Below are 14,717 nucleotides of genomic sequence, written 5' to 3'. Positions count from 1 at the left end.
AATTCATCTTTGACACTCCTAATTTACTGGACTGTCATGCTGTCTAGGTAGGTAGCTTACTAGACTACTTTCTGGAACAAAGCTGTAGTAATAACTTTATATGTTATTTGAACTCTAGCTGGCGTAAATGATTATGAATGAGTATGTTCATTACAGCTGAGTTTAGAAAATCATTTGGGTTGTTTCAGGGTCATCCTGGTCTCATTGGACTCATTGGACCTCCAGGAGAACAGGGAGAGAAGGGAGACAGAGGGCTGCCGGGTCCACAGGGAACTTCAGGACTTAAAGGAGACAATGTATGGATAACGTTTACACACATACAGCAATAAAAACGAATATAAACTTTCTGTATTTTCATAAAGCAGTCTTTAAAATCTGTGTCTTTTTCTACAGGGTATTGCTGGTCCCTCTGGACCTCTTGGACCCATTGGACCCCCTGGTCACCCGGTACCATTTTTATTTCTTTGAAAACTTTTATGATGTACACTAAAGGAAATAATTAAGTTTCTTAGGTTCAGCATATAACTTTTTGTCTTATCAAGAACCATTTTTGCCTTTTGAGTTAAATATGTTTTTAGGAGATTAAAAAAAAAATCATTATATAATTGTTTGGAGACTGTAGAATAAAATAATTTTAAATGGTTCTCCTATGGTATCATCTAAAAAACATTTTGGTTAGATGTAATTATTTCATATGTAAAATTTAATAAATACTTCATTGTGATTTATATTTATATTTCACTTCTGTTCAGGGTCCTCCTGGTCCTAAAGGTGCTAAAGGATCATCTGTAAGTTTTTCATGTTCTTATTTAAATATTCCTGTTAATTTAATTTGTATTTTGATTAGAATATTCATTTATCATCTTTAATTAGCTCTGATTTGTTTAGCATCCCTTTGGCTAAACCTATTTCTGGTTCTGTCTCTATAGGGTCAGACTGGCCCGAAGGGGGAAACTGGAGTCCCGGGACCTCCTGGAGCTCCTGTACGTAACTAGGTTCAACACAAAATTGAACTATAAAACAAGGCAAACTAAACACATAAACTGTGGTTATTCCACTGTGAGATAACTTCATAATTTAACAGATGATTTTGCAGTAGATGTTACATAAGTATAATTGAGGTCTATCATGTTGTGTAAACCGAATCTGTTAATATTCCTCTGAGAGATTCTGTGGTTATTGCTTCCTTGAGAAAACCTGATATTTCATATCTACAAATTGTATTGGTTCTGTTTCCACACACTGAGTACAACAGCTTCAGGTAACAGAAAGAAATGCAAGTGTTCAGTTAATGTCAGTCTAATGTTCTAATTGTTTAGATGTACTGTATTCTCATAGTTTTTTTTTAGGTCTATTACTGTAGTTTTTATTACTGGGCTTTTTTCCACATTTATTTGTAGAGTCAAAAAATAGAACAGGAAACAATTAGAAGTGTAAAGAACGTGATGCCCTAGCAACCAACTTGCAAACTTTCCAGAAAAGCCATAGAAACCACCCACAACACCCTAGTTACTGCATAGTGATGACTGCTCAAATACCCAGAACACCTTAGAAAGCACAAAGTCACATCCTAGGAACCACTAAAACATTTGCACGGTCAAGCACTACTCATGTTTTCCAACAAATGAAGAAACAGCCTGGCAACCACTTAGAACATCCTAGAAGCTATTCAGAACACCTTACCAAACTGCCTAACAACACCCTAGTATCCACCCAAATGTTGTGAATTTTGCACAAGCACGACACATTTTTCAACAATTTAGTAGTCGTCATATCAACCACATTGCAAAAAACAAAACACTAGCAACCACCCAGAAGTTCTTAGCAGTCACTCAGAACACATTAGCAACTGCTTAACAACACCCTAGTAACCACCCAAACATTGTCGTAACAAATTTTACACAACTAAGCAAATCCCGGGGAAACACCCAAAATATCCTAGCAATACCCTACCAACAACTTAGAACACTCTAGCTTCCACCAAGAAAACCCTAACAACTACTCATAACACCTTAGCAAATGCCTAACAACACCCTAGTAATCACCCAAACATTGAGATGGTGATTTTTAAATGGGTAAGCACCACCACGTTTTCCAACAATTTAGTAGCAACCTAAAAACCACATAGCAAAACCCTAGCAACTATCTGAAATGTCCCTTAAACATCCTAGTAAACACACTGGAAACCACCCAGAAGATCCTAGCTGTCACTCAGAACACCTTAGCATCTGCCTAACAACACCTTAGCAACCAGCCAAACTTTGTGACTTTTAAACCTATACTCATAATATTTTTCTAATGCTTTAAGGCATGACGTGAATATTAACTGTTGTCTTTTCGTCTAGGGTCCACCTGGTGATGTCATCCACCCTCTGCCCATGCAGTCCAGCCCGAAAAGGGCAAAGAGGAACATTGATGCCAGCCAGGTGATGGACGACGCTGCAGATGCCAACTACAAAGACTATGAGGACGGCATGGAGGAGATATTCGGCTCTCTGAACTCTCTCAAACTGGAGATTGAACAGATGAAACATCCGCTGGGCACACAGAGTAACCCCGCCCGCACCTGCAAAGACCTACAGCTGTGCCACCCGGATTTCCCAGATGGTATTTCTCTCTCTCTCTCTCTCTCTCTCTCTCTCTCTCTCTCTCTCTCTCTCACACACACACACACACACACACACACACACACACACACACACACACACACACACACACACACACACACATAAATCTAGCAGTATAGATATGGTAACATAAAATTAAAGTTTTAAATTTTTATTTAATTACAATTATCTTCATCAGCTACGCAACTACCACATTGATGCTTAAAAAAGTTAATAAAGAGATCGTAAAACTAATCCATATGAATTTAGCAGTTTAGTTCAAATTTTCTGAAGAGACTTGATTGCTTTATATGATTAATTTAGTATTTTACTCGCATATAAACATTGATCAGTGAACATAAACAGAAGGTCAACCGAACCTGCTTGACGCACGAGAACAAACCTCATTTCGGAAACACAAACGTGCTGCGTAACACGAGAATGAACCTCATTGGTTCTCACCCGTCAAGTCAAGCGAACCTGCTTGAGCTTCCATTTACCACAACTGATGTGTGAGTTGGTGTATTTTTATATGTGAATAAAAGCCCAAATTCAATCTGTTCATTATATAAAGCCATCGAGTCTCTGCGAAATTCGGACTAAACTGCTCAATTCATATGGATTAGTTTTACGATCTCATGAACTTTTCAACATAATGCATTTAGCTTATGATGGATCGGCCTTCTTCCTCTTTTCAGGCGAATACTGGATTGATCCAAACCAGGGTTGTTCCAGAGACTCTTTCAAAGTGTACTGTAACTTCACAGCGGGTGGCGAGAGTTGCATCTTCCCCGAGAAAAAGAGTGAAGGGGTAAGAAATGTTCTCCTGACAGTCACAAAGCAAAACCCTTTAAGACGACTTCCCAAAAGTACAGATCTAGGGTAAAACAGTTTTTATGTCAGAATCACAATGCACAACAACACTTTTAAAAGTATCACATATCAAAATTAAGATGAACACACTAAATTAAAATCGCATTTCAAGTATTTCAATTTTCAAGTCCATGGATTCCTGAAAAACCTCTAGAAATAGATTGTTCAGCTTAGCATGCTGAGAGGAATAGACATACAGTTTGTTCAATATGTCACACTGTCTTAAGGTCACATCTGATTTTCACCGGATTTGCAGTTTTTTTGTCCACTGAAAATCTATGGGAAGATGTAACCATCACATCATAATGACATATTGAACGGCCTGTACTTTTTTTCACAGACTGTATTTTCTGTTCACATCAAACTGAATAAGGTCTATACGAGCAACTCAACTCAAGATTTATTCTGTATTAGATTCTGCACACAAGTGTGATGAGTTACTTGCCTTAATGAGTCTCAGAATCAGTCACTGATGGAGAATCACTCAGTGGGCTGTGAAGGTGAAACTCACAAACAAACAACAGAACTAACTTCAGTGCTTCCGCAGGTTCACCCTTCACTCCAGCAGATGCAGCCAACAACAGACAATAACCTCCCCAGGCCTATTCTCCCCAAGCACAAATATTTGCCTTGGCAAGCTATAATTCATTCAAACCAACCCTTGTATTTTGATGGACCTCTTCACACTGGATGCATAATTTTTGGGCCAAGTTTTAGGTTATTTTTTGTTCACTTAGCAAAAGAACAAGTCCAATTTGTCTCATATAAATGGTTGTGTTTTACATTAAAGTATATGAACGATATGACCACCATAACAATGGATATGAAAATTCATCCTGAAAGAAAATCCTTTTTTTATTACTATTTTATTAGGTTTTTACTCATATTGTTGTTTGTTCAGCAAAATGTTTTTATGTAATTAAGTTAAATTATTAGATTTAAAATCTTTTTTTTTTTTTTAGGTTTTTATTACAATTCGTTAGTTTTTTAAAAAATTTTCAAGGCGTTTTTGTTTGTTTACTGTTTACTCCGTAAAACAAACAATTTCATAAAATTTCAATTATATTGTTATTATTGTACATGAATGTTATCACCCCATTAACACTGGATGTGAAAATGTATCTTGAAAAAAAGAAAATAATAATAATATATATATATATATATATATATATATATATATATATATATATATATATATATATATAGGTTTTTAGCAAAAAATATTTTACACAATTAAATTATTAACCATTTTAAACAATTTATTAGGTTTTTAAATTTTTCGAGGAATTTTTTTGTTTACTGTGTACATAATGTTCATAAAAGAAAAATTATATTGTTATTATTATATATAAATTATAATTATATTGTTATTATATTTGTAACATATTTTGTAGGTTTTTAAGATATTTTAGTTCACTCAGCAAGATAAATTCTTTCATTATATTAAAAATTACGGTCCCACTTTATATTAAGTGGCTTTAAGTACAATGTACTTACATCAAAAAATAAGTACAATGTACTTATTGTGTTGATGTTGTATTGTAAAACACTTGTGCTGCTATTGAGGTGTGATACTGGTAAGGTTAGGGTCCGGTGTGGTGGTATGGGTAGGTTTAAAGGTGGGTTAAGGTGTAAGGGAAGGGCCAACAGTGTAATTACAAATGTAATTACATACAGTAATTACAGCTGTAATTACCCGCAGGTATTTTAAAAATATAAGTACAATGTAAAAACATGTATGTACACAATAAGTCCATTGTATCAAATTATGCATTTCAATGTAAGTACATAGTACCTATAGCCACTTAATATAAAGTGGGACCAAAATGACATTTTTATTATATAATTTTTAAAAACATTTATTTAGGTTTTTAACTCACTTTAGTTTTCTCAGCAAAAAAAAAATTATTATATTACATTTTGTTAAAATTTATATTATTAATTAAGTTTTTTAAAGATTTTTGTCACTTTTTGTTTGCTCAGCAAAAGATATGTTTGATTATATATCAGATTAGATTATAGTTGTGTATAGAAATATTTGCATTGTATTAGTTGTATGGCTGTTGGAATAATGGCCAAAGACATTCCTCTACATGTGCATGATAGTTACAACATTATGCAAACTGAATGCAAGAACATGTGAAAGCTTCTACCTCGGACAGATTGACAACTACACTGAAAAACAGATTCCCATTGGCTCTCTTCTACTCTCTTACTCTCTTCAGTATTGACTCCAGCTAACTCTCTCTTTCTCTCAGGCCAAACTCACCTCTTGGGTGAAGGAGAATCCAGGGTCGTGGTTCAGTGAATTCAAACGTGGTAAACTGGTAAGAGTGACTCCTCTTTTTTTGTCCTCCTGAAACAGTCTCCTATTTTACAGAGCAAAATGGCTCGCTGGCCCAAAGACATTCCAGGCACTTGGTATAGTCGCTACAAGAGAGGGTCCATGGTAAGTAGGAATGCATGAGAGAAGGGGCCCGGTGCCGAGGGTCCAGGGATCCTGGGCGATCGGTCTCTTGAAGGCCCGTGCTTCTGCATGCATCTCGGGTCTCTTCATGGACGAGCATGGTCATCATCAGAACAGAAGCAAAAAGTGTGTTTGCACAGACTTATGGGTAATCTGAGGGCTGTGGACGGAGACATCAGTCAGTCTGTTGACCCCAAAAAAATGTAAACCCCAACTAACCTTAGATTTACAGATTTGTATGTGAAAGTTCTGACTGGTGGAATCCAACCTGTCTTCTGTTCCTGTAAGTTTGAGAAAATCACCTTGAAGTGACTAAGTCAGTTAACATCATCGTAGATCTGCTTCAAACGCTAGTAAGATACTCATCTACGGGACAATAACAAAGGCTGTATAAAACATCTTCCATATAAGATACCTTGTTATAGAACTACACGCACCTTTTGTGGAGAAGATGATCACTGAAAGCATTAAATGAGCTCAGTCGAAAGCAGCAAATAAATATGAGGGAAATATTGACTATAAATATAATTTAGGATTCTTGAATGGCAGTGAAGAGGCGTAACTGACACTGGTATGTCACATGATAATGACAACAGGTTAATGTAGTATGTCCAGATTACATTCATATAACACACTTTTTTAGCGGTTGTAAAGTAATTATTTAAAAATAATGACCTACTCAAAAGAGAGTGCCATTTCGGACGCAGCTCTTGTGTCATGCTTCATGTGATTATTTTGATTATATTTTAAGTGCTGCCGAGGAAGAGCATTTCAAATACGTCACTATGAGGATTAAAAGGTAAATACTAGATAGTAAGCTGTTCACTGGCGTTTGGAACAGATCTTTTGTGTCTGTGTTGGATCTCGGTCACTTCACTGAGCTTCTGGGTTCAGTCTCTGTTGACATGCAGCTGCGATCATGAGGTAATGTGGTCATAGGCAGATGTTCTTGGTGAGTGCATGCATGCATGGAAGGTCAATGCATATGAGTGTGTGAGCGGAGTTCCTAATCGTAAGTATATTGTGTGTGTGCATGTGCATGGAGCATGTGCTCGCTCTCTTGGTCAGACATGTGTGTTTGTGGATCAGAGGAGATGGAGTTTTCTTCTAAACATGGGTTGGTATATTCAAGAATGAAAACAAAACATTTGCATATTAATGCAAATGTTGCATCACACCACAAGGGGAGCATTTGCATATAAACCAGTACAACTCATTTGAATATATTAGTGATATTTTTTACTGGAGTCTGTTACAAAATTAGTTTAATATCCATGTTTGAATGTGTAAATGAATTTTGGTGTTTAATACATGCAGAGCATATCTGTACTGGGAAAAGAGTTTTGTGCTCTTACCTGACTGACGATCAAAGTTAAAAGTTTTAACCACAGATAAACGTGTATATGAGGCAGTAATTTAGCAAGGATGCATTCAATTGATCAAAAGTGACACATAAATGCTGTTCTTTTGAACTTTGTTCATCAAAGTATCTTGAAAAAGTTAGTTTCTACAAAAATAATAAGAAATGTGTCTTGAGCAGCATATCATCATATTAGAATGATTTCTGAAGAATCTGACACTGAAGACTGAAGGAATGATGCTGAAAATTCAGCTTTGATTAGAGGAATAAATTACATTTTAACATATATTTAAATATAATGTTTTACGTTGTAATAATATTTAAAAATTTACTTGAAGCAAAACTGTAATATATAAAGATAAAACATTTTTTTTAGAGAATACATATTATTTTCTTAACATTTTGAGAATTGTTTTTTTTTTCTTAAATTGAAATATTCCTTAAACAAGAAGTTTGTTTCTTTTTTTAGCCATTGTAGACTTTTATACCCAAATCTTAAACAGTAGTCAGTAGTGTTGGGGGTAAAGCATTAGAAGTAATGTAAGTTATGTAATCAGATTACTTTTTCTCAAGTAACTAGTAAAGTAATACATTACTTTTAAACCTACAATAAAATATTTTTTCAAATAAGTAACACAAATTACTTTGTTTTCCCATGTAATAACTGACACCTCTCCTGTCCCCATGTTGAGCGAAATCACGAGTAAGGTGTTGTGTGCGCTGTGTAAACATCATGGGTATTGTATTTCCAGACTAAATGTGAACATGACTTATTCATTTCACTTCTGCTGTGAAAAGGCCTTTATATTTGCCACAAACATAACTTTTTTTTAATAAAAAACAAAAATGCAATCCCAGCCAAGGTGAGAAAAAAGTAATATAATATTACTTTCTATAAAAAGTTACTACGTAACTCAATTAGTTACTTTTTTAGAGAGTAAATCAATATTGTAACACATTATGTTTAAAAGTAACATTCGCCAACACAAGTAGTCAGTGACCATAATGTACCATTGGACCGGAGGGGTGTGATGTGTAGTTTTCAGCAGATCCTCTAGGCGGCGTTGGTCCAGTCGTTATCTAGAACGCATTGTCGTCTGTTTCTCTGTGCAGCTCTCGTACGTGGATGCGGAGGGCAATCCGATCGGAGTGGTGCAGATGACATTCCTGCGTTTACTCAGTGCCACTGCTCGACAGAACCTGACCTACCTCTGTCACCAGTCAGTGGCTTGGCACGACCAGGATTTGGACAATTACGATAAAGCCATCCGATTCCTGGGCTCCAACGATGAGGAAATGTCTTACGATAACAACCCGTACATCAGAGCAGCCGTCGACGGCTGCGCGGTAAGAGCCAGAAATACGTACTTATTTTAGCAAGTTTAAACTGAATTCTCTCAGAAGCAATGTTCATAATTGCTCCATTTCTTTCCTCCCGCAGTTGAAAAAGGGCTATGAAAAGACTATTCTTGAGATCAACACACCGAAAGTGGAGCAGGTACCGTTTGTTGACATTATGTTTAACGATTTCGGCGGAGCAACGCAGAAGTTCGGCTTCGAGGTCGGACCGGCCTGCTTCATCGGCTAAGGCTGCTCAGCGAGTACACGCGAACAAAACATATTAATTTTCTCAGAAAAAACAAAACACAAGAAAGAAATAGGATGACTTATTTGTAAAGTTTTGTGTTTCCAAACAAACCCAACAGATACCAAAGTAAGGATAAAAGAAATTTGAAGAAAGAATGGATGTCTAAACAATGGGTTCTTATAACAGAGCAACCTTTTTAACCTCAGTGTACCCTCTGCATCACATGCAAGTTTTGAAACTGGATGAGGTCATCGCTCATGTCTCTCCCAGCCCCGCCCACTTTACGCTCCTCTGACTCTTTGCCCCTCCCACAGGCTGTATAGACAGATTAGATCCATCTTTTTTATTTCCCGCCTGTTCATGGACCCGTAGCGCTGTGCACGTCCGGTTCGGCATTTTCGTATGAGAAATCTTTTCAGTCGGTTTGTTTGCTTGGGTTTTATGTTGTTCCAACTTCCACTTCTAAGCTTTATGTTGGTTTTTTTTTGTGCATACTTGTCTTCCATTCCCTGGAATGGTAATTATATATATAAATATATATAAATATTTTTTTTCTATGTTTGTAAGTACTTTCTGTATATTTTTTTTTCTGGTGAAGTGTTTGTTTTGGTTCTGGCTTCAAAACATGCATGTGAACCCATTGAGCGATAAGGACAGAGCTGCTGATTATTGGATTTCTTTTTTTAATAAATCACAAACAAATAAATAACTGAACCCTCCCAAAAAAAAGAGCCTGAGGAAATTTCCAGTGAACCTGAAGTGAAGAAAATAAAGGAAATTTTTAAAGTACGACAAAAAAGTAACAGCAACAAAATGTCTTATTGCAGATGTGAACAACATCTTTTTGTAATTTAAACAACAAAATGACAATAAAAGTAAGAAACATCCGTAATGTGAGCATTAATTTGCTACCTGTCATGTTGAACTGGCTTCCGTGGGTCTGTGAGATCGCGACCCGTGTGCATGAGGGGAATGTCTGATCCGATGTTCATGAATCTGTGCTTCCCTGTATCAGAAGAGCACACCGTCACACTGAGGAAACACAATATCAGTAAACTAGGTGCTATTTCCTTCTGTCTGTGGTGCTACCAATATATATATACCTTTTTTTTTCTTGTAATTGTTTGTTGTAACTGAAAACGGCTCTGCGGTGATGCCCAAGTGGTTCCACGTCCTCTGTCAAAGTCCTAGCTTTGCTTCCCGAGGTGGCCAAGTACTTTTATGCATGCCATAAAATCATATTCATTTATAGATGAGAACACTTTTTTCTTCTGTTATCATTCCTCAGCACATCTGACAATGTCCAGATTGTTACATATGGAGATAATTGATAGTCTTCCAAAAGTTTTAGTTCACACTTTGCATTACAGTGTTCATAGCATAGTCTATTTACATTAAGAACTTTATTAGAAATGGTTAATTGGAGCACAATTACTGTTAATGCTGATGTGTAACATGGAATCATGTAAAGTGTTACTCTAGTTAGCTTGAAAACAAGCTGTTGCATTAGAAATGAAACGCCTTTTTACATACTTAAAGTTTTAGCATTTGAAAGAAACCACTCTGAGAAGTAGCTTGGGTCCTTTTGATTAGATATTTTTGGAGGGTTCTGTGAATATTTTAACCAAAACGCTTAGAGGAATGAATAGTTAACTCAGCTTTCCTTCCAAAGAGATTTCTCTTAATTTAAAAGGCCAGGAATCAGATTGTCTTGTGTGATTATTCAAGTATGTTGTACATCCGCTAGCATACATTCCCTCTTCGCCTGTCAGAATTGTGAGGATTTTTTGTCAATGACTAGAGCCATCTTGTTATTCATCTATCATCTTTTGCCACTTGCCATTTTCCTGCACCCTTTTGTTCCGCTTTTGACCACTAGATCTGCTACTGCAAAATCTTGCTGTCCAATTTTTGATTAAATATGACTTGAACTGTTTCTTTTAAGAGGATTTAACATGGACTATGCCGTTTTGACACATTTTTTTCAGTACGAAACTAAACGAATTTCAACCAATTCTTCTGTATATTTCAAAACCAGCAGTAATGCTGCCAATAAAGTTTATTCTGTTTTGTTGTTTTGTCTTTGTAATGTTTGTTTATTTTTTTTTATTTTTTTTTTTGCGGTCGTGTCAAACCTGTGTACGAGCAGATAGAAGAGGTATTGGTTTTGTGTCAATAAATTCAAGTTTACTGTGTCCACCCACCCTTGTATGTCTTTTGAAGCATTAAAACTTTCCTGTATGCATGAAATTGTTAAGCTTTCTTTTGATGTTTCTTCCCACAGCCACAATTTCTTTTATCAGCGGTATGATACATCCTCACAGTGCTCCGATGAAAACAGGCCTGTCCTTCATTGTGAAATGGAGAGAGAGCGATGTTTGTTGTAACTCTACCAAAGCCCATGTTCCTTTGTAGTATATTTATTGTATTATTTAAAAAAAATAATAAATGTTAATTGATACCAGTAGTGTTCTTGATATCTGATAAATATATATCTGGTATCAGATATACATCTTTATATCTGATAACTGTTATCAGTGTGATATATAATGTAGAGATGCATGGACCTGTGAAAGGAAATGAAATTTAGAAATGTCAATGGTTGTTGCACACCTGGGACAAAGCCTAAAACAACTTTTCTTCAAATTTGAGAGAAAACATTTAAACAAAAAGGGCCATACATTCTTTGCATGACATCATCATGGTAAGCATTATGACACGAACAAAACCTGATGATTTTTGATGTTCCAAAGAGCATATTGAGTAAGAAAATCTGACCGGCTCTACTGTCACATGATTGACACATTAGACATCTATCGAAATATTAAAAATTTTACATATTCGTTTTATATTATAATACATACAATTTTCAACTTTTAAAGTTTCCAAGATCATTTTGGACCACTGTAGTATATAAAAGAACACCACAATGATGTAAAAATGAGAGACTGTAAGTTTTGACAACCAGATCATTGAACATGTCATGGACATTTTAGTTGCAACACTTTTCAGAAATATTTCTGGAAAAAAAGTTAAAAACCGCACGACCCTATTTAAACCCATTTTACAGGTCTGTGATGTGAAAACTAATGTTGGCTGACAACCATCAAATTACATTTTTTTTCTTCAAAACATGAAAATGCTTTCTGTGAAACACTATGTATTCTTTTATATTATTAGAATTTATGTTTCTGTTATTTAAAAACCCCTTTTGAAGTATTCTGTTTAAACTTGTAGTTTGTAAAAGCTTTTTTTGTGTGTGTGTATGACTTGCAGCAGATAGTGAAGTAAAAGCATCATCAAGTGGTCTTAATTTATGTACTTTTTATTATCAACTTTTTTGTCTTCGTTATTATTATTATTATTATTATTATTATTAAAAAAGGGACTATATGTAAGATTTGTATTGTATTAATTTGTTGTATATAGCTCCGTCCCAATTCAGAGGCTGCATCCTTTGAAGGCCACAAACAGTGTTGTTAAATGAGCTAGTCCAGACTATGGAGAATTGTTCTTGTCAGCAATCGCTGCAACTGTATTTCCAACTTCGTTTTACCCCTAAGCAAAGAACTAAATAAGAAATTTGATGTACATGCCAGACTTTGAATCGCGTTCCGTTCTCTTATGTTAGCCTATAAATTACTGTTTGCAGTTCACTTAACGGCCACAGGTGTCGCTAATAACAAGGGTTTCTGAATTCTATGTATAGCCCCTTTAATTATAATAAAATGTGCAATATTAATTATAAATCAAATCAAGATCTTTCTCCATAACAGAAGGTAGTAAAGTGCACAGAGACAGCTGTAATAACCCAGAGCTCAGTGACTGGAGTCTTTTTCTCAAGAGCCCCGTGTCACTGGCCTAGATCCATCTCAAACAGCCCCGACTGCAGGACGGAGAACATTAACATATCCAGCACGTCTCCGGCCCGACTCAGCTGTGAAAGACCAGAATCACACTGCTTAGGTTACTCATCCAAACAGTTTAACAGTAAAGTAAACTTAATCTTATTCCTCTGACGGTTGACAGATCTTGTTTATCCAGTATTATCTCTGATGAAAATGCACAAGGTGTTTTTGTTGGGCTTAAATTAAAACTCTTGCAATATTTCTTCAAATGTAGTTGTAGTTGCGTAATTTTCTTCTGAAATATCGAACTGACACCCAAAGTCAATTTTGAGAAATAAACTAGCTACACTGACCATTCAAATTACATCAACCATAAAACCAGCACAGAACTGCAAAGGCTGCTTAATTCCTCATTTATACAACCTATTTCCAAAAATAAATAGCCTATTATATTCCCAAATCAGTGGGGATGTTTAGAATGGTATGCATGCTGCCATAGAAACTATAGCCTACTTGTAGGCCTACCTTGTAACTGGCTACATAACATATATAGGCCTACATCAACCTAATGGTAGCCTATAAACTATAGGCTACAGCCTATCGTGCATACAGTTGATTGGCAGAAATAGTAAGATTTGAACTGTATTTTAGCAGACTTTGCTATTCTGATGGTGACGCCCTCTTTTCATTTTGAATGAGCCGCTTGTAGATAAACCTATTTTTTTTACAGTCTATGGGAGAAATGCGATTATTATAGATACATTTGAGTAAAGTGTTGTAGGTTATTTTTGATACAACAATGTCTCAGCTTTTAAACTGTGTTTTTTAGCATGAAATTCACCCACCTGACATGATTATGCCTACAGAGAGCGTGCGCTATTGACATCAACTCGATAAAACTCATCGGATGCCAATCGCGATGCGGGAGTTAAGTTTGATCGCGTTTGAGCCAGCGGCTCAAATTGATATGGCTCTGGCCCTGTGTCCACAGACAATCCAACATCCTCGACTTAAAATGACCGCTCTGTTGCAAAGCTACTTGCGTCACTTCAGTCACTCTCGATTTTAGAGTCTGACAGCAGCTGTCAATTAATCCGTCTCTGCAGGTCTCAGGTGCACGCCCCCCGCTCAGCCCCTTCCCCAATTCGTCCCCTCTATCTCTGGTGGCCTCTGCTCACTTTTACAGCATTTTTCATATATTGCCAGTGGGTGGAGTCAGGCTCTGACCAGGGGTTTAGTTACCCTTCAAACGAGCTCAGAACGCTAATGTAGCCTATTGATCATCTAAATTTAGCACGAAATAGCATAACTGAATGAACACCGGAGAGTATGTTCAAAGATAAAGCAAAACTTACAGAACTGGATTATCTCTCGTGTGATCCCCAAACCGTGTGTTTCTCAAACATGGAAAGGCGTAAATAAAACAACTTGAACGATATGTCACGTGACGTCACATTTACCTCAGGAGAGGAAAGTCATTCAATGTCCATTGCTCGTCAGTATTTTGGTTAAGTTATTTTACCCAAAGTTAAGTAATTTTTTACAAAATTGGATGAAATTGTCAAAACAGTGTTTCAACCGTGGAAAGACGGAAAGACAAATTATCAACAAAATGTCATGTGAGATTTACCACATTATTATCGAACTATTCTCATTGCTCGTCAGCTCGTTAGAATTTTTTTTTTAGTTAAGGTATTCAACCCAAGATTTGAGGCATTTTAAAGGGTAACTAAACCCCTGGTCAGAGCCTGACTCCACCCACTGGCAGTATTTGAAAAATGCTGGAAAAGTGGGCAGAGCCCAGCGGAGGGGGGCGTGCACCTGAGACCCATCTCTCTGTATGGAACTTGCCTATATGTCACCAACAACCCCTTACGTCACGAACCACCCCAAACATCCAATAGGAAAATTCAACTGCAGTAGCCACCGTTCAGCCTGAAGAGGGCAGCACTCAGACGTTTTTACACCATACATG

General features: G+C 36.4%; 1 protein-coding gene across 2 annotated transcripts in view; it reads left to right on the top strand.

Moving 5' to 3' along the window:
- Positions 1-11,093, top strand: part of col5a1 (procollagen, type V, alpha 1) — a 116,616-nt gene extending 105,523 nt beyond the window's left edge. Inside the window, exons 58-66 of one of the 2 annotated variants that reach the window (XM_077194272.1) lie at positions 189-296; positions 394-447; positions 753-788; positions 930-983; positions 2,346-2,607; positions 3,305-3,417; positions 5,860-5,928; positions 8,420-8,653; positions 8,748-11,093. In XM_077194272.1, the coding sequence (XP_077050387.1) occupies positions 189-296; positions 394-447; positions 753-788; positions 930-983; positions 2,346-2,607; positions 3,305-3,417; positions 5,860-5,928; positions 8,420-8,653; positions 8,748-8,894 (1,077 nt within the window). In that variant the 3' untranslated portion in view covers positions 8,895-11,093. Of the gene's footprint in view, positions 1-188; positions 297-393; positions 448-752; positions 789-929; positions 984-2,345; positions 2,608-3,304; positions 3,418-5,737; positions 5,807-5,859; positions 5,929-8,419; positions 8,654-8,747 lie in introns of both variants that reach the window. The other variant, XM_077194271.1, reaches the window with a different exon arrangement.
- Positions 11,094-14,717: the final 3,624 nt, after the last annotated feature.

Source organism: Siphateles boraxobius, unplaced genomic scaffold (assembly GCF_051911475.1).
Source record: "Siphateles boraxobius isolate OS27281-9 unplaced genomic scaffold, OSU_SipBor_1 11, whole genome shotgun sequence".
NCBI lineage: Eukaryota > Metazoa > Chordata > Actinopteri > Cypriniformes > Leuciscidae > Siphateles > Siphateles boraxobius.
Note: the sequence above shows the minus strand (reverse complement) of the source record. Positions and strands in the feature narration are given on the sequence as shown.